The 22,411-nt window shown below is 35.8% G+C and overlaps 1 protein-coding gene across 1 annotated transcript in view; it reads left to right on the top strand.

The window, feature by feature from the left end:
* The window catches only part of LOC111051234 (mediator of RNA polymerase II transcription subunit 23), a 61,800-nt gene that overhangs the window by 13,100 nt on the left and 26,289 nt on the right, over window positions 1–22,411 (top strand). Inside the window, exons 6-14 of the mRNA XM_039430175.1 lie at window positions 1,188–1,406; window positions 3,771–3,857; window positions 5,249–5,451; window positions 7,924–8,182; window positions 9,048–9,207; window positions 10,556–10,730; window positions 12,014–12,347; window positions 13,867–14,021; window positions 21,811–21,991. Coding sequence (XP_039286109.1) covers window positions 1,188–1,406; window positions 3,771–3,857; window positions 5,249–5,451; window positions 7,924–8,182; window positions 9,048–9,207; window positions 10,556–10,730; window positions 12,014–12,347; window positions 13,867–14,021; window positions 21,811–21,991 — 1,773 coding nt within the window. The remainder of the gene's footprint in view (window positions 1–1,187; window positions 1,407–3,770; window positions 3,858–5,248; window positions 5,452–7,923; window positions 8,183–9,047; window positions 9,208–10,555; window positions 10,731–12,013; window positions 12,348–13,866; window positions 14,022–21,810; window positions 21,992–22,411) is intronic.

The following is a 22,411-nucleotide window of genomic DNA, read 5'->3' as shown; positions in this document are numbered from 1 at the left end:
CTGGCATAAGTCTCATTCCAGGGTAAATTTTAGGAGCTCCGTAATATTCTTGAGAAAAATGGCGGATAATGACTAAAAAACCATGTTTTTCACGGTTTTCTTAAAAACGGCTCTAACGATTTTTTTCAAATCCATACCCTGTATAGTTATTTATCAGCTCTATCAACTGACATGAGTCTTTTTCCTGGGGTAGTAATAAAGGGTCCACCCAATCCTTGAGAAATGGACTTTGTAACCTCCTTCTCGTGCATGAGGTAGGTAGGTACACGGTTTTTACTTTTTCTTCTTCCATATACCGTGGGTAGGTAGAGAAGTTTATAAAAAGAACACAGTCATAGTCAAGATATTTCATCTGTAGAACAGCTGTTTTGACGAATTTCAAAAAAATCATCGAATTTCACAATTTATATAAAGGAATAAGTACTCTGAAAACAATTGTATATACACATAAGCAGTAGTCTGATCGTAGTTGCAAATATGTTGCCGTCAATCGTCATTATGTTATTCCCCTAAATTATTCTCGTTTGATAATGAGGCTTATAGTTCAATGTGCAAGGAAAGTTGTGTGAGTGTACCACACCAGATTTTTTGAATGAGCTTATGAGTGTATGATTTGATTCAAATGAGTTTATAATGTGGGAAATTGTTAGTTTCTATCTGTGAATGGGCAATCCAGGGCTGTCGATACGTTGAAGGCTTATCCTTATATTATTCCTCCATATTAATATTAAAGGCTACCTGATTTTAAATCTATATTTATTCCTGACAATACAAATAACGTTGCGAAGAACACAATAATCGCCCCTGAATTGTGTTAGAGGCTACGAATCCTTTGAACAATCATCAATTTCTATCTTGATATTCTCTCTACAAGGCTACCTGATTCTTAAAAAAAATATATTATTCTCCAATAGCACAAATATCGTTGCGAAACACAATAATTGTGGATTGTGAATTATTGAGCTGGATTCTCAAGTAGGCTATCAGTGACAGTGAAAATGAGAATATTATTCCCATAAGTTCTAATGAGGCTATTCATACTCCTCACCGTGCTGAGTGACAATAGTCCAATCAGAACTTATGGAACTCAGCTTTATCCATCATGAATTCCTTGAATTGAGTTTAAGACTACAAATTTTATGAACATTCATCATGAATTTTTACCTTATTATGTTTCATTTTAACAGCACAAACAACGGTGTGCCGCCCTGGAAGAACAGCTGGTAGAGCTGATGATCTTGGCGATGGAGAGGAGTGAGGCCGAGTTGGGAGGAGGAGGTGGAGGGGAGGGGGAGGATATGTCCAACAGCCACTGGCTGTGGCTCCATCTCTCCAGTCAGCTCATCTATTTTGTCCTCTTCCAATTCGCCACATTTCCCAATATTGTACTAGCGCTCCACGATAAGGTACGTTCAAACATGAGTCAATTAGTTACTAAAGTGAGGTCCACATTAAGCAGTGAGGAAAAGTGTTGCCTGTTCTCTGCCTTGTCACTGCCTTCTATAGAATATTTATTTATTTATTTATTTATTTATTCATATGCAAATACAATTCAGGTAAAAACAACAGGCATTTGCCCAAAACTGTTTCAAACCTTAATTTAGAATACACAGTCTAAAGGTTATGCTACTTACGTAACTAAAATGATAATATTATTCGTACACAATTTTGAGTCCAAAAATTTATCTACTACAATTTTGAATTTATCAGATTGATCAATTTCCAAATACAAATCTAAACAAAACTCTTCCTTCATAATTGCAAAAAATATTGAAATTTTCACTTAAATCCACAAACTCAAATCCACAAATATAGCTGATACCTTTATATCTGAACTAGCCGTCAGGCTCGCTTCGCTCGCCATATCCGTCTAGCCAGGGGGCTCCACCCCCTGGACCCCCGACTGGATCGTCCAAGAATGAGATTAGCAGGCTCGCTTCGCTCGCCTGAATTTTTATCATGTTAGGACAATCCAGTCGGGGGTCCAGACTAAACGTCTGACTAAACGGATATGGCGAGCGAAGCGAGCCTGACGGCTAGTAATATAATATTCCCAGGATTGAAGTAGCAGTGCCCAATCAATTTTTCCGCGATAAATGCATTTAAATCTTCAACTTGGTGCCAACCTAACAAAGTCAACTCAACTTAATGCCAACCTGACAAAATTATTAATTTAGTTGCCAGTTAACAACTGTTTCGAAGAGGTACTCTATCTAGATTATAGTTCTATAGTAACATATGATATGGAAATTTCAATTATAATTAAGAGATTGGGAGAAGAAGAATATAAATGCTAAAAGACGAACTTTAAACCCTTAAAAACAACCCTTAGAGTTGAAATATTGCCAAAAGATTTCTTAGTGCGCCTCTAAAGGGCCAACTGAACATACCTACCAAATTTGAACGTTTTTGGTCCGGTAGATTTTTAGTTATGCGAGTGAGTGAGTGAGTGAGTGCCATTTCGCTTTTATATATATAGATATCGGGGCACCGAGCTTCGCTCGTTATTTTTATTTATTGATAAACAGAACACAATTCTCTAAAATGATCGTGTTTATATTTCACAGCTGCCTATATTTTTATCTTATGAATTTCGGGGATGTGATATTTTGATTTTTCACATACTCACTCGCTCACTCACTTTTTTAATATCCACAGCTGTTTCAGTCAAGGATCAATTATCCTTTTAATGTTGTTCAGCGAGTTTTCCCAAGGATGAGACCTAGTGCAATCGAATTTTTATATCATAAACCTACTATGTTCGAAATTTTGTGAAAATCGTTAGAGCTGTTTTCGAGATCCGTTGAACATAAATATAAATAAATACAGAAATTCCTCGCTTAATATAATAGGATGAAACATTAACTGTTATTCTTGTTGAAAATGATAAATTATATTTGATTTCTCTAGAAAGGATAATTTTTATGATTTGATAATACGTTTTCATAAAATTTTTTGTTAATTTATTATAATTCTACATTCTTGAATAACGATCTGGCTATATTGTGGAGGTAGAAGAGGATAGCACAATTTGCTTTTTCGAATGATAGACAAGAATATTAAAACCATTGTTAATGAAATACTGTCATTATGATGTGGACCTCACTATAGTTTTCCTAACTATAAATTGATTATAATTTACTACATTATTGTGCCATAAATGTTATTTGTTAGTGTTAATAGAAGAGTCATTATACTAGGTTAAGGCACATTATTGCAAACTTTGTAAATGTTGTATTAAAATTATATATTACAGTCAAACTTTCATACAACTTTTCTCAGACCTCAAGGCTTAAGAATTAATTCTTATATCGGGGTGGTTTTAAGAAGGGGGGTCACTTACTCATTGAGTTTTATCTCCTAAGTATATGTGTTTATTTAGATGAAGTATCGTCAAAATTGATGAACTTGTAAAGAGTAAAGTATGACACCAAGTATTTGGTAGTATTCTAGTATTAGGAAGTATTTTTATAATGTAATTAAAAATTACTATTGGCTAGCAAAGCATTAGTTCTCTTTTCGTGCGAGTTTAAATAATATATTACAGTTACATGGTTCAATAAAAGGTATAATTATAACAATAACTATTAGATTACAAACTCGGTAAGTTGAAATTAGCGTACATAGAATATATTTCCATAGATACCTCCTCCGTCTATGAATGACTTTTTCCGTGAGTCAGGCAACAAAAGTTTAGCAGTTATATTGTTACAACTCCTTTTCTACTAATTATTTTAATTAATTCAATCGTCATATCTCAATTTTTACAGTTAGCTGGAAGAGACCTGCGTAAAGGACGCGATCATCTGATGTGGGTGTTGCTGCAGTTCATTTCGGGCAGCATTCAGAGGAATCCGGTAAGATAACAATATTTATATCTACTTAATCGTAATAGATATATATTTTTTGTTGATGGCTTTTTCATAGAATTTGTTATTTTTAGTTGTGTGTTGGGGTTCTGCTATAGTAAAGCTAAAAAGTCAGACGAGTAATTAAAAAAGAGCATTTCTTTAGTAGTAGTATGAATATTTATATTTATATTAGACTGATCCATTTACCAATGTTAGTAAGGTCTTCAATCTTATAACATTTTGAAGGGTTTTTAGATCTTTTCGCCCAAATTGTTCGTCATAATGACGATACGGTTGATATAATCAGATCCACTAGTTATTTTCAATATATTAGCAAATTGTGAATATCAGTAAAAATGTAAATTGCAAATTGAATTCATTAAACTTCATGAAAAGTATTTTCGTACCTCTATCTATCGAGGATCTCCAATCATATTTTTGTATTATTATCTGATAAATGTGCGGTTATATGCCAAAAGAAATTATCTTTTGTCATGAAATCAAATCAAATAATCTATTTTCTTCAAAAATTACAAACAGAAAAATGAGTATATGAAATTATACATTAATAATTTATAATTTGATTATGTGTGATCGAGTATTATTACTGTCCGCTTTACATTTACTTATGGTGAGCGGAGTGGAAACCCTTATTAATATAATAATTACTACGCTGAAGTCTTCTGCGACTACAAATGTCAACAATGGGGAGAACTAAGGAAGGAATTTTGATAAGCGCTACTACACAATTTAGCTTAATTGAATAGAATTGTTAGTACCCTCTTTTGTTCTATATTAGACACAACTAGTTTTGGCCAAATACGCCATTATCGAGTGTCAAAATGTGTTCATTGAAAATATTATTTGTGTAAATGTTCTACTCCTGAGACATCATCTGTTCTATTCCTTGATCATGTGGCGAGCGGTTTTTATACTAAAACCCTCATTAATTACTACGCTAAAGACTTCTGCGACTAAAAATGTAGCAATTTATTTCAAGTAGATGGTCCTGCAAGATTATTTCTTTAATATGTGAATATTTCCTATTTTAGTGATGATAATGTGAAATATTTCTCCTATGTTCAGTTGAATCATTTAAATTTAAAAATCTACTTAGAGAAAATGATTAAGGACTGAAAATTTTGTGAATTGAAGAGCTACAAGACAACCAATTTCGGACAATTTGTAACCTTATCTAAATTTTGATGATTGTATGATTGTATTTGATGTAATTATTGTATGAATGGATAAAGAATAAAGTAGCCATATTGAAATAAATGAGAAATATACAATTATTTTCAGCCCGAAATGGGATCTCGATATTTGTGTTTTATTTTCATTGCAAATCAATTCTACTACAAATGTTGTCCCCAATTTCTCGCGTTGTTTGTTCTCAGTTGAGCAACTTCCTGCCAGTGCTGAAGCTGTACGACCTGCTCTATGAGGAGCACGAACCACTTCCGGTGCCAGACTGCAGCAAGCCTATCTGCATCCACCAGATGGCCGTCACCTGCATCTGGATACATCTGCTCAAGAAGGCGCAGACCGAGCAGCTCAACATACAGCGACCCATTCCACACACGCTCAAAGTCCATCATGAGTCAGTCCACCACTATCACTCTAATTAATCTACAATTATAACTTTCAAACCTATAGCATAGAGAAAAGATAGCAGAAAGCCTGGTCCACACGCAAAGATATGATCGCAGCAGAATGATTGCACCAATAAATCGTACATCGATGTTTCTTCCACATGCAACAATTTTTCGCCCCAACCTCGTCATTGATCTAATTGCACCAATAATCGTTGCAATAAATTGTACATCGACGTTTCGTCCACATGCAACGATTTTTTGCCCCAACTTCCTTCGCAATTTGTTGGTGTTTCCTCTTTCCCTTCTTTCAGTTGTGATCAACATGGAAGGCATACTGTTGTGGTCCCTTTAAGTAATTTGTTTGGCGAAAGTAGGGAAAAAGAGACAACTCAAACCAAGAGGAAAGTGGTTACTGGATTGAACAGAAGATCGGGGCAATTTAGTTTGATCAATAAGTTGATCGAAGCACTTTCTACACTCTACAATCTTGCCAGATTGGTGCAATCGTTGCCAGGTTGATTAAGTTTTCGATCAACCGTTCAACCCCTATATATCGCGATCAATCTCGCTCAATCGCATCAATCTTCCGTCCATACGCTCCAATTATTGTTCCAATATAATCAGTGCTGATCAGATTGGTGCAGTATATCGTTGCGTGGACCAGGCTTAAGGATGGAAGAAGGGTCAAAGCCGCTCCGCCGGCAACGGAGAGGTACCGGGTTCGATTCCCGGTCAGGGCACAATTTTTGGACAGTTTTATTCTTTAAATATCCTTCTGCTATTTAGTTCTTCGGTCAATATTTGCAGTAGGAGGAGTCCTTAGTTATTTTTATATAGCTTTCATTGGTTATTTGAAATAATTATCATGCAGTAGTAGCAGTAAGAAGATATCCAATGTTGTAGGTAGTTTATGTTCCAAATTTCAAGCCGATTTTATATTAAGTCAAGCCCATTACTGTCGCTTACTGTCGACTACTGTCTATTATTACTGTTTTGGCCGTGTGAGAGTGTAAAAACGGTACAGTATGAGAGACTATAGCATAGAGAAAATATAACATAAGTAAGTATCCTATGGTATTGGTAGTTTATGTTCCAAATTTCAAGCCGATTTATTGTTAACTCAAGCACATTACTGTCGACTACTGTATATTATTACTGTTTTGGTCGGGTGAGAGTGTATGAACGACACAATATGAGAGATTACCAGTGTTACATAGCTTCACGAAAAAGAACTACTAGGACTATCGGCTTGAGTTAACAGTGAAATTTGAAGTTTAAACGCCATATAGCACTGATATCTTTTCTCTTTGCCTATAGTGAGGCCCACGTTACCAGTATTTGTTTAACATAGGTGTTGCAAACCTTGACTATCATTCGACAAAGCAGATAGTTATAAGCCGGAAGCTCATTTGGGCATCATCCCCAACAAAAGAAAATATAAATTACTACATTTTTTACCATATAGGCTTGCTGGATTATTTATAACTTTACAACAAGTCAGCAATGTGATACTACTTTGTTTTAGTGGTAGTAGATAAAATAGTGTATACAACCGTTTTATAAATTATGGTCTTTAAAGCACTCGTGAGATGTTCAAGACACGCGTTCACTTGCTTGTGCCTTAACTCTATATCTAATTCGCGCGTTAAATACCCTTATTACTAAACTGTTGTATCAAATCAAAAATCAATTCAAATCTATTTGTTTTCCAGATTGTTACATACAAAATGAGAGTTACATTTACAAATAAGGTATGAGGTACGTACAAACTGACGATCTGCTCCGCAAACGAATGTTACGCGAGCAGTTCGTAAGATGATCGCAGGTCGCACAAGAAGAGAACACGAACACAGCGCGAGCTTGGCAAGTTCGTAGAGTGAACTAATCAATAGCTTTGTATGCGCGATTAACGTTTTCGTTGGATCAGTTACGATCTCTGTGTTAGAATATAAAATTATCTTAATTAATGATTAAATTATCAAAATTAAGTAATATAAAATGATTAAAAACAATTTTAACAATAGGTACCAGCAAATTAGCATTTAAAAGAAAAAAACAATCCTTTCACCTTTCGAAACATTGACAGACATAACCTTTTGTAATAAAGCATTAACATGAATGCAATAAACATAATATCAATTATCAATTTTATAAACATAATGTCTTATTAGGTTACCCAGCAATCCTGGTTAGAGAATATTGTATTTAGTTTTGTCACCCGATATGTTGGATTGAACGTTTCACATTTGTAAGGTTAGTTTATTATTGAAGAGTATTGAAATCAACAATATGATAAGCGCGCCGCGATCATCTTGCGAACCTCTCGCGTAACGTTTCGCGTAAAGGTCCTGATCGGAGCGTGTTCGTGGGGCGTATATCTGTACGCACCTTAAGGAAACCCCCTACTTTAATGTATATCATTTAATATGGTGAATAAATAATAGTTTTGATAGATTATGTGTATGTATTTTATGCAGATTCCTGCAACACCTGGTGAGCAACCCAAGCCTGTCGATGGGCTCCGACTACCGCATCGCGCTGCTGTGCAACGCCTACTCGACCAACACGGAGTACTTCTCGCGGCCAATGGCGGCGCTCGTCGAGACCATTTTGGGCGCACAAAAGGGGGGCAACCCCCCTCAGCAGGCCCCCCCTCTCCAGCAGCCCAATGCCAGTGCTGCCTCCTCCAACGGGCCTACCACCCCCCTCAGCATGTCCATACTGGACTCGCTCACTGTGAGTTATCTTCCAATTGGATACTAGTCAAAAATTTCTTCAAAATCGCTCACTGTAATTTATCATTCAATTCAATTTGTCGTTCCTTTCCCAATAATTCATAGCTGAGAATGATATTGTATGTATCAATGTATAAATTATAAAATTCGATGCAATCAAAAAATTCTTTCAAAATAATTGACAACGCTGTCAGTCAACATGAACTCGTGAATGAATTATTATTTGTCAAAAACAAATTACAAAAAAGCTTAACAAAAACTAAAAATATAATATAACAATAATTATTGCTATGGTATAACTATGAAATAAATATCTTATAAAAATAATATTTTTTGAAATAAACATAAGGAAAGGTAGATTGAATAAAAACTAGAATCTAGTGACTAGCAACTAGTCATTGGATCTCAACGTTAGTAGACAGTTAATTTTGTCTACTAACTTTGATTGTTTCTAGCTATACAAATAGGATTATACAGTTGACTCGAATCCTAGCATTTGCTTGAAAATTACTTGAACTAGCAATTGCTAACTTTCATTCAATTGACCTAATAGATTAAAATTAGAGTAGGCTAAAATTCAATGAATAAAAGCATTTTTGCCCGTTTGCACAAAGTCAGTTGAATTTTCATCATGATTAAATGCCACGAGAACCAATCAGAGAAGGCTTTTTATGAAAAGAAGGCTCAACTCTGATTGGTCTGGTGGCATTTAATCACGGTTAAATTTTGAAATAATAGGCTTTTGTGCAACTGAGCCACAGTTTTGTAATATAATATAGTATTTGTTAATATTCTATCATTTAATGTTAACTTTAATTTATGGTACTATTATAATATGATAAGGTAACTTATTGATATTGTTGCAGGTACATTCCAAAATGAGTCTAATACACAGTATAGTAACTCATATGATCAAATTGGCTCAGTCCAAATCGAATATGGCGCTGGCTCCTGCCCTGGTCGAGACTTACAGTCGTCTGCTAGTCTACACAGAAATCGAGTCGCTCGGAATTAAGGGCTTTATTAGTGAGTATTATTATGTTATTATTTAGTATATTATTTGAGTATTAGGGCTTTATTATGAGAATTTTGCACTGATCCTTCTACTTGGTTATAACCTATAAACAAAAATATGTAAGAATAGATCCACACCACCGGGCTACTAACAGAAAAATTGGAGAAATATGAGTATTTAGATATTCAATAAAATACTGTTGAATATTAGACCAATAGATGAAATTAATTTCAAAGTTTTTATAGAGACATTTAAAAGTGTGATAAACGTGATATAAATTTTCGGCTCTAAATTTATTGTCTAAATATGGCTTAGTGGTTTTGTGTTTTGTTTCGGTTTTGTTTATATTTGGACTTTTCAACATCAAAACGAATTTTGTTTCGAAGTGGAAAGTATTAATTTAAAGTATTGTCCTCACTATAACCTTAGTATCCGGTTTCCCATTAGGGAACTTTGGACTATATACGGCGAGGTGGAACTACCCTTGGGTCTCCCCACCATTGAAACCCATACGCTAATAATAATAATTTAAAAGTGTCACTATTCTGATGAGGATTATTCCAGATTTTACACTGAGCAGCTAGTGGCAAGTGTGTAATTTAGTTTTTGCCTTGTCTTATTTTTGAGTCTAGCTCTTTGGATATTTGAGTGTTTACCAGTACCTTGAACCAGTCTCTACTTTGATTTACTTGTTTGACTACTTTGGCTTGTATTTTGGACAACAGATGTTGTTTAAATTGTTGTGCCATTAATAATGTTGTTATGACATTGTTTAATGTTTCCAGGGATAACATTTTTGATTTGTAGGTATACCTATACCTACATAATAGTTATAGATTAATTATTTGTCAGTTCCATTTTCTGTATGTTCTGTTCTATATCCATTTCCTAGTATTTGCCACATAATATTTAAATTTATTTGTCAAATAATTTTACAGACATTTCTACAATCACAAAATAATAACAATAATAAAGTTAACAAAAGTACAAAATTTTAGAAGTATACAGTACAATATTATTAACAAGATCATGTGATAATATTAAGTAAAGTAATAATAAAATTTTGGCTCCACTGGCAAAAGTAACACTTGAGTTAAGTAACAGTAAAAGTAAAAGTAACAGTATGCATTTTACTTTTCTTCTTATCCTTGAAAACACCAATTTTGGCTTCTACCTATTGTTTACATTGCGGATTGTAAATAAACGACTGCCTAATTATCAAGAAATTCACTCTGTAAACTTTGACACAAATCTTCTTCTATTATATGATTTTGTGACAGAGTATGGGATTAGTGAACTTCAAATTTTCTGTTATTAAAAATGCCAAAGAGTCACTGCTGAATTTCATGTTACTTGTAGGTCAGTTACTGCCATCAGTGTTCAAGTCGCAGGCATGTGGGATCCTGTACACTTTGTTGGAAATGTTCAGCTACCGAATGCATCACATTCAGCCGCACTATCGGGTCCAATTCCTGTCCAATCTGCATACACTAGCTGCGGTGCCTCAAACCAACCAGACACAGCTCTACCTCTGGTAAGTTTGTGCCATTTATCAAAATTTTCACTGTGGAAAAGTTATTAATAAAAGTTGTAAATGAATCATAACTTTGATAAATTGAATACCAATCTAGGGTTTTATAAAGTCGGTAAATAGAATACTAATTTAGGGTATTGATGAAGTATCATAACGTCGATAAATCAAATACCGATTCAGGGAATTTTTGATGATTCCTATATGCCTACTCTGTTAAAATATTGTGTGAAGAAGTTGCAAACACACATACGAACAAGCGAAACAGTAATTTGATTAAAGCTCTTCATAATTTGGATATCAAATCGACTTGAACATTTTTCTTAATTAAGACATTCAATCACGATTAAAATTTAACAGGCTTCTGAGCAACCGTACTAAATGGCAAAAAAGAGAGCATAGGTTATATATTGTATCATGGTAGCTAAACTATAATATCATAACTATGCAATTCAATCAATTAAGACATTAAACCACGATTGAAATTTGACAGGATTCTGAGCAACTGGACCAAAGAAAAAGCCTAGGATATCTTGATAGAATCAGCATAAAACCGGCAATAGTGTGTTCCTATTCTCTTCGAGCAAAAGGTTTTGAGTTTAGGTTTTTGTAACTCCGATTCTATGTTGTTAATTTTTTTCTTCTTTATAATTTGTAATTTTCTAGTTGTTTAATTATTGTTATTGGTTTATTTATCTTATCTTAGAAGCCTCTCGCTGATGACAAAATATGCATGATGATCATGTGTATGTGAATGATAAACATGCTTGTTCTACCGTTAGTGGCCAGCTTAAGGCCTCGACTGGAAACATCTTGTTCACCCTGCAAACGGCCACTTACCGGCCACATGACTTGAATAGCTATTTCATTTTACCGAGCATGTACATCTTATTTATTTAGAGTATGGCCCTACGACACAAATCTTTGTTATCTAGCATAAGTCACACATAATATAAACAATGAAGTCATCTTAGTCACAAATTTGAAAAAAGGTGGAACATAAATTAAAAATAAAATTTTAAAAGTTATAAACATATATATCTAGTCGACTTAGATATGCCACTGCATCTGGTGTAGCTACCAGGAAGTCATCCAGCCTGCCCTCATAAGCAGGTCCCTCATAACACGTACATCGATACTGACATATGGGAAACCAGATTGAAAATGGGATAATTGTATCGTGTTGGATGAAGAGCTTGGATGAAGATTCATTGGAAAAGAAATGTTTTTTCGAATTGAAGTGTTCAGCTTCAACTGTATTAACGTGGTTTTCGTGATGTTTTCAGCGTGGAAAGCACAGCACTGCGCCTGATCACCGGGCTGGGCAGTGCCGAGGTGCAGCCGCAGCTGTCGCGCTTCCTGAGCGAGCCGAAGACGCTGGTGTCGGCCGAGAGCGAGGAGCTGAACCGGGCACTGGTGCTGACCCTGGCTCGCTCGCTGCACGTGACCGGCACCGGCATGGATGCGGTCAGTGGCAGCTGGTGCAAGGAGCTGCTCAACACCATCATGCAGAACACCCCCCACTCGTGGGCCAACCACACGCTCCAGTGCTTTCCGCCCGTGCTCAACGAGTTCTTCCAGCAGAACAGTGTGCCCGAGGAGAACAAGCAGCAGCTCAAGGTGAATTGGGGTTTCATTGTGGGTAGATTGATTCACTTAAGAATATGCCAAAAAAAAACTTGAGACTTGGTTTTTTTTAATATTTACGAGAGAGGAGAACGAACAACAGCTCAAGTTAGATTGGGGTTTCGTTGTACATAAATTGATTCGCTTAAGAATATGTCAACATAAACTTGAGACGGTTTTTTATTATTTACAAGAGAGGAGAACATCAGCTCAAGGTAGATTGGGTTTCATTGTGGGTAAATTGATTCGCTCAAGAATATGCCCTCAAAAACTTGAGACTCACACTATCAAATAATATAAATCTTTATTCACAAAAAATACATCTGCAGTTACAATTAAAATGTTGTGAATATTTCCCACAGAGATACAATCTGGGTGTGGGAAATGAGTTCTGTTGATTTACTTAATACGTATTACAGATTAAAGAACAAAACAGATAAGTAATGTTCACAGCGGGATACTAAGGACGTTCACAGACAAAATAGATTATAATTAGAAGCAAAATTGAGAATGAATTTAATGGTGCAGTTCTGTACTTTATGTAAAAGTGAAGACGAGAATAATACTATATAAATGCCCTGAGAAGCTTATATATCCTTAAATTTGAACCATAGTGACCTAATATTAGAAACCCTGCTACTCCAGATATATTCATCTGGTCAAAGACCTTCAAGACTGAGCTCAGTGGTCCTGAGCGGATTACATTAGCAGAGATGTTGCCTCTCTACCAATTTCTGAGAGTAATCTAGTAAGACAGCGTGTGTAGGTACAAGTGGCAGTGTCCTCCAGGTACATTAACATGATATATTTTTTCTTATAGGGATACTTGACACTTTTTTGTTCGAATAATCTTCTTGTAACTTGAAAATGGCATAATCAGCCGAAACTGATTGTTTTTTTAGGATAAACAGAAAGAAGGGCACTAAAGTCTGTGAGATATTACTTTTAACATGAAGAGGAGAAACCCATTTCACCTTCCACAGTTTGTAGCATAGACAGAGACGGTCATCCTGCGCACATTTTGATGCGCCGTGTCATTTCGCTTCACGTTGTTGTGATCAACACATCTCCGTAATCACACAAACCAATATACCTGCTGCCAGTAAACAATTTTTGGAACAGTGCCAGGCAATAGCTGGAGGCGAGTGTTGGCGCTACGCGTTGGAATGCTGCTAGGTAGTGGGAGTGATTAGTAGAGGATAGAGCATCGGACCCCTCCGTTTTCGAGAAAGAGCCGTATTAAAAGTAATATCTCAAGACTTTAGTTTGTTTAATATAAATAAACTAATATAAGCCTATACAAACTTCACTATTAATATTCAAGAGAATAACAGAGAATCAAAAGAATACCTCTTTGTTTACATCGAGTAGTGGATAGAGAAACTAAGTGTAACGTTGACGTGCTCATTGTGTAAATTGTTCTAATTTTGGCGATTGTGTGATACATGCATTCTATTGTTACGAAACGTTATTTCACAGTTGCTACATATTTTATTTCATTAATGAATTACAGAAGGCCGTCGAAGAAGAATACAGAAACTGGGCGTCGATGAACAACGAGAATGACATAATCGCTCACTTCTCGGTGCCTGGCACTCCGCCGCTATTCCTCTGTCTGCTCTGGAAAATGATCTTGGAGACTGATCGTATAACGCCAATCGCTTACAAGTAAGCCAATATTTATCTATTATTTATTCTCCATTTGTACGCCAATATCTCACGAGTAGGGTCTTCAATATTTATTTATTCTTTATTCTTCATTTGTACAAACACCTAGCATTGAAGTTATTTATTAGATTAGATTTCTCCATTCGTTTTAGTTAAAAATGATTGGTAGAGAAGAAAGAATACCTTTATCTATTCCTTTCCAATTATACAGTGTGTCTCGCGAAAGGTGTAACAGCTGAAGATCATAGATACTATATAAATGCCCTGAGAAGCTTATATATCCTTAAATTTGAACCATAGTGACCTAATATTAGAAACCCTGCTACTCCAGATATATTCATCTGGTCAAAGACCTTCAAGACTGAGCTCAGTGGTCCTGAGCGGATTACATTAGCAGAGATGTAGCGTCTCTACCAATTTCTGAGAGTAATCTAGTAAGACAGCGTGTGTAGGTACAAGTGGCAGTGTCCTCCAGGTACATTAACATGATATATTTTTCTTATAGGGATACTTGACACTTTTTTGTTCGAATAATCTTCTTGTAACTTGTAAATGGCATAATCAGCCGAAACTGTTTGTTTTTTAGGATAAACAGAAAGAAGGGCACTAAAGTCTGTGAGATATTACTTTTAACATGAAGAGGAGAAACCCATTTCACCTTCCACAGTTTGTAGCATAGACAGAGACGGTCATCCTGCGCACATTTGGATGCGCCGTGTCATTTTGCTTCACGTTCTTGTGATGAACACATCTCCGTAATCATACAAACCAATATACCTGCTGCCAGTAAACAATTTTTGGAACAGTGCCATTCAATAGCTGGAGGCGAGTGTTGGCGCTACGCGTTGGAATGCTGCTAGGTAGTGGGAGTGATTAGTAGAGGATAGAGCATCGGACCTCTCCGTGTTAAAAGTAATATCTCAAGACTTTAGTTTGTTTAATATAAATAAACTAATATAAGCCTATACAAACTTCACTATTAATATTCAAGAGAATAACAGAGAATCAAAAGAATACCTCCTTGTTTACATCGTGAATTGGATAGAGAAAATAAGTGTAACGTTGACGTGCTCATTGTGTAAATTGTTCTAATTTTGGCGATTGTGTGATACATGCATTCTATTGTCACAAAACGTTATTTCACAGTTACTACATATTTTATATCATTAATGAATTACAGAAGGCCGTCGAAGAAGAATACAGAAACTGGGCGTCGATGAACAACGAGAATGACATAATCGCTCACTTCTCGGTGCCTGGCACTCCGCCGCTATTCCTCTGTCTGCTCTGGAAAATGATCTTGGAGACTGATCGTATAACGCCAATCGCTTACAAGTAAGCCAATATTATTCTCCATTTGTACGCCAATATCTCACGAGTAAGGTCTTCAATATTTATTTATTCTTTATTCTTCATTTGTACAAACACCTAGCATTGAAGTTATTTATTAGATTAGATTTCTCCATTCGTTTTAGTTACAAATGATTGGTAGAGAAGAAAGAATACCTTTATCTATTCCTTTCCGATTATACAGTGTGTCTCGCGAAAGGTGTAACAGCTGAAGATCATAGATTCTATATGTAATTTGCAACAAAAACAGTTCAGTAAAATTTTCTCATATCGACCTAAGTTCTCGAGATATATAGATTTTTCGATATTTTTTAAAAACATCAATGACTAGAAACGTTCAGTCTAATTCGAAGGATATGTTTTGAAAGAGGAAGAAATTTTTAATGAGATTTCATATAATTTGTTGCTTTGACATTTTAAAACTTTTGTGTGCTTATTTACTCTTAAATTACCATAAGAGTAATAAATTATAATTTAAATAACGCTTTTCTTCCCTTCAACTACGACTTAATCTTATTCAATCAATCAATTTTTATTCCAATCAACACAATACAATATAAATAAAAGAAATCAAAACACAAAAAAATCACATCAAAAATAAATTTCCAATGAAATACAAAAACAGGCTTCATGGTGGGGTGTGCTGAAAAGAAAGAAAGGAGCTAAAATACCTAGCCAACTATAGTTTCCCATTTAATAGGCAGGTAGATGAGCGGGTGATGATAGCGGGTGATGATGATGAGCAGGTAGATGATTTAATAGATGAGCGGGTGGAAGGAGGGCACCCTATTGCCCTTGGGATATGAAAGTGTCCCAGAAGGCGGAAGAACCAAATTGGTCAACGGCATTGGGATGTGGAAGGCCAGGAGATGACCACTGCATTAAAGATCCATTGTGATATTCTCAAAAGCAGCCAAATTATCATGTTGAGTCCATCTGTAACTAAATATTCCGGAGGTAAAATAGTCCCCCGTTCGGATCTCCGGGTGGGGACAGCTTCAAATGGGTTCATCAAGGAAAAGAGAACTTTAAGAGTTGCTACTTGGAATGTAAGATCATTGGGTGTGTGTGGTAAAATAGAGAATGTGAAACTGGAAATGAAGCGACTGAATGTCAATGTCCTTGGAATGAGTGAAATTAAATGGAAGGATGAGGGTGACTTTTGGAGCGGAGACTACAGGATTATTTTCTCAGGTGACAAATGCAGTACAACTGGAGTGGGGATAGTTTTGGATAAGAAGTGGGGAGGAAGAGTGACAAGTTATATGCTGTTCAGTGATAGAATAATTTTGATCAAGTTGGAGAGTGCAGGGGAACATATAGCTATCATGCAACTATATATGCCAACATCTGGATATAGTGATGAGGACTTAGAGGAGGTATATGAACAGATTGAAGAGGTACTAAACTATGTGAAAGATAATGAGACTTTAATTATTCTTGGTGATTGGAATGCTGTGGTTGGAGAGGGAAGAGATGGTGAAGTGATCGGTGAGTATGGATTGGGCAATAGAAATGAACGCGGCCAGAGGCTTGTAGATTTCTGTGTGGAGAAGAACTTTGTTATCGCTAACACAATCTTCAAACAGCCCCTTAGACGCCGGTACACATGGACCCAGCCAGGAGACATAGCACGATATCAAATAGACTATATAATTTTGAGGAAAAAGCATAAACGGTACATCCAGCAATGTAAGACGTATCCTGGTGCAGATATCTGTAGTGATCACAACATAGTTATAATGGATTACAATTTGCAAGGTAGAAAGGATTCATTCAGAAGGAAACCAACCAACAGCAAATGGGATATTGGGACACTGAAAATAGAGGAAAATGTTAATGAATACAATTACAGAATCAAACAGGTCTTAAGGAATGAGATAGAGAATCCAGGACTGGGCACACAGCATCTCTGGGGAAATTTAAAAAATGCTATTCTGACCTCTGCAGGAGAAATAGTGGGCAAGCAGAAGGAGCAGCCACTTAAGCCTTGGATAAGTGATGGAACCATAGCGCTAATTGAAAAGAGAAGGCAACACAAAAATGACAAAAATAGAAGTGAGTATAATAAATCGCGAAATCTTGTGAACAGAAGTGCCAGAAATGATAAACAGGTATGGTTAGGGGAACGATGCGATGAAATTGAGAATCAGTTTGTTAGAGGAAATGTAGAAAAATCGTATAGCCTAATAAGAAAGATGTTTGGTAAGCACTCTGTGAAAAGTAACATTATCAAGTCAACAGATATGTAAATGCTGATGGACAATGATGAGGTTGCAGATAGATGGAAGCAATATGTAGAAAATCTTTACAGTAATTCAAATGCCTTGGAAGAACTAGAGGAAGAAGTAGATGTACCTCATGATGAGCTGGGACCACCAATCACTTATCCAGAAATTGAGAAAGCCTTACATGAGCTGAAATCAAGGAAAGCATATGGCTCAGATAATATACCGGCAGAACTATTACAAGCACTGGATGAAGATATTAGGTACTTGTTATTTGTCCTCATAAATTCAATCTATACCACTGGAGAAATCCCAGATGATTTTAAAGAGAGTCTGATGGTGCTGTTACCAAAGAAGAACAAGGCAATAAGATGCGAAGAATATAGAACATTAAGTATTCTAGCACATGCCTCGAAGTTACTTACGAATATTATATTGAGGAGAATTGAGGGGAAAATTAATGCAAATCTCGCGGATGATCAATTCGGCTTCAGAAAGAACAAGGGCACAAGAGAAGCAATATTGTGTATCAGAAATATTGTGGAGAAAAGCTTTCAGGTGAACAAGCAGGTATACATTGCTTTTGTAGATCTGCTTAAGGCATTTGATAGGGTGAATTGGAATGTACTTATGAAAGTATTAAAGGACATCAAAATAGATTATAGAGATAGAAGGATCATTCGAGAGTTGTACAAGGATCAAACAGCTTTATTAAGGATAGGTGAGCAGCAGAGAGAGGCTGCTATAAGGAGAGGAGTGCGACAGGGCTGTAGTTTGTCACCATTGTTATTCAACATTTATATAGAGCAAGCTATTAATGAATGCAAGGAGTGCTGTAGTGGCATCAAGGTAAATGGAGTTCGGATTCAGATGCTTCGTTTTGCAGACGATATAGCTATAATAGCGGATAATAAAATAAGTTTAGAAAGAGCTCTAACCACCTTGCATGAGATTCTACGAAATAAATATGATATGGAGATAAATAAGATGAAGACAGAAGTAATGGTCTGCTCAAAAGTCACAGAGAATGTGTCCATTAAATTAGATAATCACGCCCTGAAGCAAGTAAAAATGTTCAAATATCTTGGAAGCATTATATCAGAAGATGGGAAAGATAGACTGGATATAAAGCGCCGAATCAGAGAAGCTAAGGGTATGTTTATTAGTAAAAGGCAGCTTCTTTCCTCAAATAGTCTAACCTTGAGAATAAGAAAGAGACTAATAAAGAGTTGCATTTGGAGTATAGCTCTTTATGGGTCTGAAACGTGGACTATTGGTAAGGCTGAGGAAAAGACTCTGAATGCTTTTGAAGTGTGGTGTTGGAGGCGTATGCTCAAAATAAAATGGACAGACAGAGTTACGAATGAGGAGATATTCCAGAGGGCGGCAGAAAAAAGATCTCTTCTGAATTTTCTCAAGGCCAGACGACATTCTTGGATTGGACATATAATAAGACACGACGCATTTACGTCAAGTATTCTGGAAGGTACAGTTGATGGACAAAGGGGTCGTGGGAGACCCCGGCTACAGTACTTAAGACAAATGACGAAGGATCTGGGTGCTATGAGCTATGAACAATGGAAGAGAGTAGCAATGGACAGATTTAGATGGAAGGCTGCCAACCAATCAAACGATTGAGCTGGAAGAAGAAGAGGCAGGTAGAGGGTAGGTATAAAAGTAAGAAAAGAAGGGTGAAGAGGAGAAGAAAAGGGAAGTATTGAAGAAGAAAGTAGGAAAAAAGAGAAAAAAATTGTAAGAGAGTCCACTTTCAACAAATGTATCTATATAATTAAATAATTGGCCCTGCAAACAGTAGTTTGAGCAGAAATCTCAAGATTCATACGTCGATATGGAAGAAAAAGTTCCTGTATGTCCAGGTTTTTATTTCTAGTTTAGTTTTTCTATTAATCTTAGATATTTTAGAAAATTAGATTTTTAATTTTCAATGACCACAAGTCGAACTTGATGAATTACTTCAGGTCTATTTTCAGGTCTAGACATAATATTATTTATTATTTGATATGGTTCGGTAGTACAGTATTTTAATGCCTCTTGCATTGAAAAGTGTCCGGAACAATAACCTTACTTCCTTTCTTTCCCCTCTAGAATGTTTTGCTACTTTTTATCTTTAGTGAGATTGAGGTTATAAATTCAGCATATCATTAACATCGATTTGCTAATTGTTTCTGTCATTGAACAAATCAGTTATTAGCTCTATCCTTTCCCAACTCCACTCTGTTGTCAAATTGTTAGTAGACTATGTACAAGTATGATCAACTTCCGAAATATTTCATCACAATTGAACCATGAAAAAATATTTTTCTTGACTAATAAAATATATTCGAAATAGAATCGACTATTATTATCGAGAATCAACAAAAATTAATATCAGATCAGATTTACTAGGATAAATTTAATTACAATTATCTACTATGGAAGGCGTTGGAAAAGAAAAAGTGGTAACAATACCTTCTCATAATATTAACATTGACTCTAATAATAATAATAATAATAATAATAATATTTATTGCCAGTAGGCCACGAAGGTAAGAGACAACGTCAACGAATGTAAATATTTACATGAAAATCAGAATTAACATCTTCACCAATAAACAGTTGAAAATTATTATAGTCAGGTGTATTTAGATAGTCGAAAAGTTTCTCCAAATGTTCTAAAAATCTTTTTGGATTTCCATTCGGAGACCTATATAGAGAAACAATTACGAGTCGGGAAGTACGGTTTATCACACCTATAGCTTCAAAGTCTAATTCTCTGCAGAGACTGTCAAAATCTAATGACACAAAAGAGTCATTTGTATTGCGGTTGCAGACTGCAACGCCACCTCTCTTATGATGCGTCCTACAAAAACTGTTAATTAGATTATAATCACTCAGTTTTGTGAAAGATATTTGATCCACTCCACACCAATACTCACTAATACAAAGAATACCAATATTGCTATCTTTCGCAAATGCATTCAAAATAAGATCTTTATTAGCCAAGCTTTGAACATTAATAAAGCCCACCTACAGCCCTGGCTTATTTGTAAACTCAGGTTTCAGTTCTGCTGTAGCACATCCTGCCCTAAAAAAGCAAGAGATGATTCCACATTATTGTCAGTTTCTATCACTACTTTCAATAATTCTGTCACTGGCCAATTTTTTCCCCAGTTTATTAAGGTGCGGCCCGTGAGAAGTATGGAATCTCTTTCCAATTCCACTAACATCGATAAAACTACAATATTAGAGAACCGATTACAGATCGTCTGCATTTCCCTGTTAGTTTGTGCTATAGCCTCATTAACGCAAAGTCATGTCGATGTGGGATGGAAATAGTTATTTGTGCAACTAGTGCACAAAGTGACAGTTTGCTGCACCGAAAGAAACGTTTACGCCCGAGCCGTAGGCGAGGGCGGAATGGTTTCTTGAGTGCAGCAGAGGAACTTTGCGCACGTATTTCACATTAAGTTTTTCCTACAGTTACCATTGAATATGAAAAGTGGGTAATTATTGGTAAAATTGCCTGAAATGCATCAAATGTGAATCTGTGTAATTTTATTATTGATAAAAACCTTAATCCTAAAATCCTAAAGTCCTCGTTGTCCTTGGTTATAATATATAATGAATAATAATTAGCGCGTTGTGCTTCGTTGCACCTCTGCTCACTATAGCAGCCACAGCAGTCACTGTTACCAACTTCATTTTGATTTTGCTGCACTGTTGCTCCATATAACCTACTAAGTATTTTGCGTTGCCATGTTGCAAATCTGGAGTGCAGAAAAATTTTTCCCGCACTAGAGCGGAAAAGTGATTCTTTGCGTTCTGTAATCAGTGCAGCAATGGCCACTTTTCAACGTAACTGTAGGAAAAAACAATAATATTAGTTTTTGTAGAGAGTCGCTAAACATCTCCGCAGCGCTACCTGAAGACAATTCGATGTTAGTACCTAGTTCTATCAGATCTCGGAGGTATTGAGAACTGTAAGACTTATTAATGATCATCAATATCATCATATATTTTCATACTAGCTTTCAATAACATTTATTCACAAACTTGACTCCAGTGTCGCAAAAATAGTTCAAAAACGAATTAACTAGCAGTTCGTCATTAAAAGTGGAATAGATGAGTGTATATTTTCAGTTGCAACTTAGAGGTATTGAGGACTAACAAATAAATTTTCAATAATAGTTCATTTATTTGCGTTTTTGCAGAATTCTGGAGCGAATCGGTGCCAGAGCGTTGTCGTCTCATTTGCGAAAGTTCTGTGACTACTTGGTGTTCGAGTTTGTCATCTCACAGGAAGGCCAGCATGTGAATAAGTGTGTCGACGCTATCAACAACATGATATGGAAGTACAACATCATCACAATCGATAGACTCATACTGTGTTTAGTAAGTAATGTTGATATGACATGTTATGTTGATATGTTCGAGTATTAGTAAGTGAATTTTGTTTGTAATGTTATTGATGACTAGCAGGTAACCCGTGCTCCGCAAGGGTCTAATTAGAAACTTGTTTATCATAGTTTTCTTTATTACAGCCACCCCCGCCTTTGCTCTTCTAGATTTTTTTCACCCCACTCCAGAACAATATTTAATCTGTTTTCTAACCGTTGACAAACTGAAAACTTGACCTATTAAAATCTTGAAGATTTTAAAATAGGCCTATAACCATCCTCGGTAAACTGAAAATCGATATGCAAAATTTCAAGTTGATTAGTCCAGTAGTTCAGACGTGATGATGCTTCATTCGTGAATTTCCTATCCCGTACGTGTATGAGCTAATTCTTTCCTTTATTATATTAATATAGA

The sequence above is a fragment of the Nilaparvata lugens genome, chromosome 6 (genome assembly GCF_014356525.2).
Source record: "Nilaparvata lugens isolate BPH chromosome 6, ASM1435652v1, whole genome shotgun sequence".
Taxonomy (NCBI): domain Eukaryota; kingdom Metazoa; phylum Arthropoda; class Insecta; order Hemiptera; family Delphacidae; genus Nilaparvata; species Nilaparvata lugens.
The sequence above is the reverse complement of the archived record's forward strand: the minus strand, read 5'-3'. Positions and strand labels throughout refer to the sequence as shown.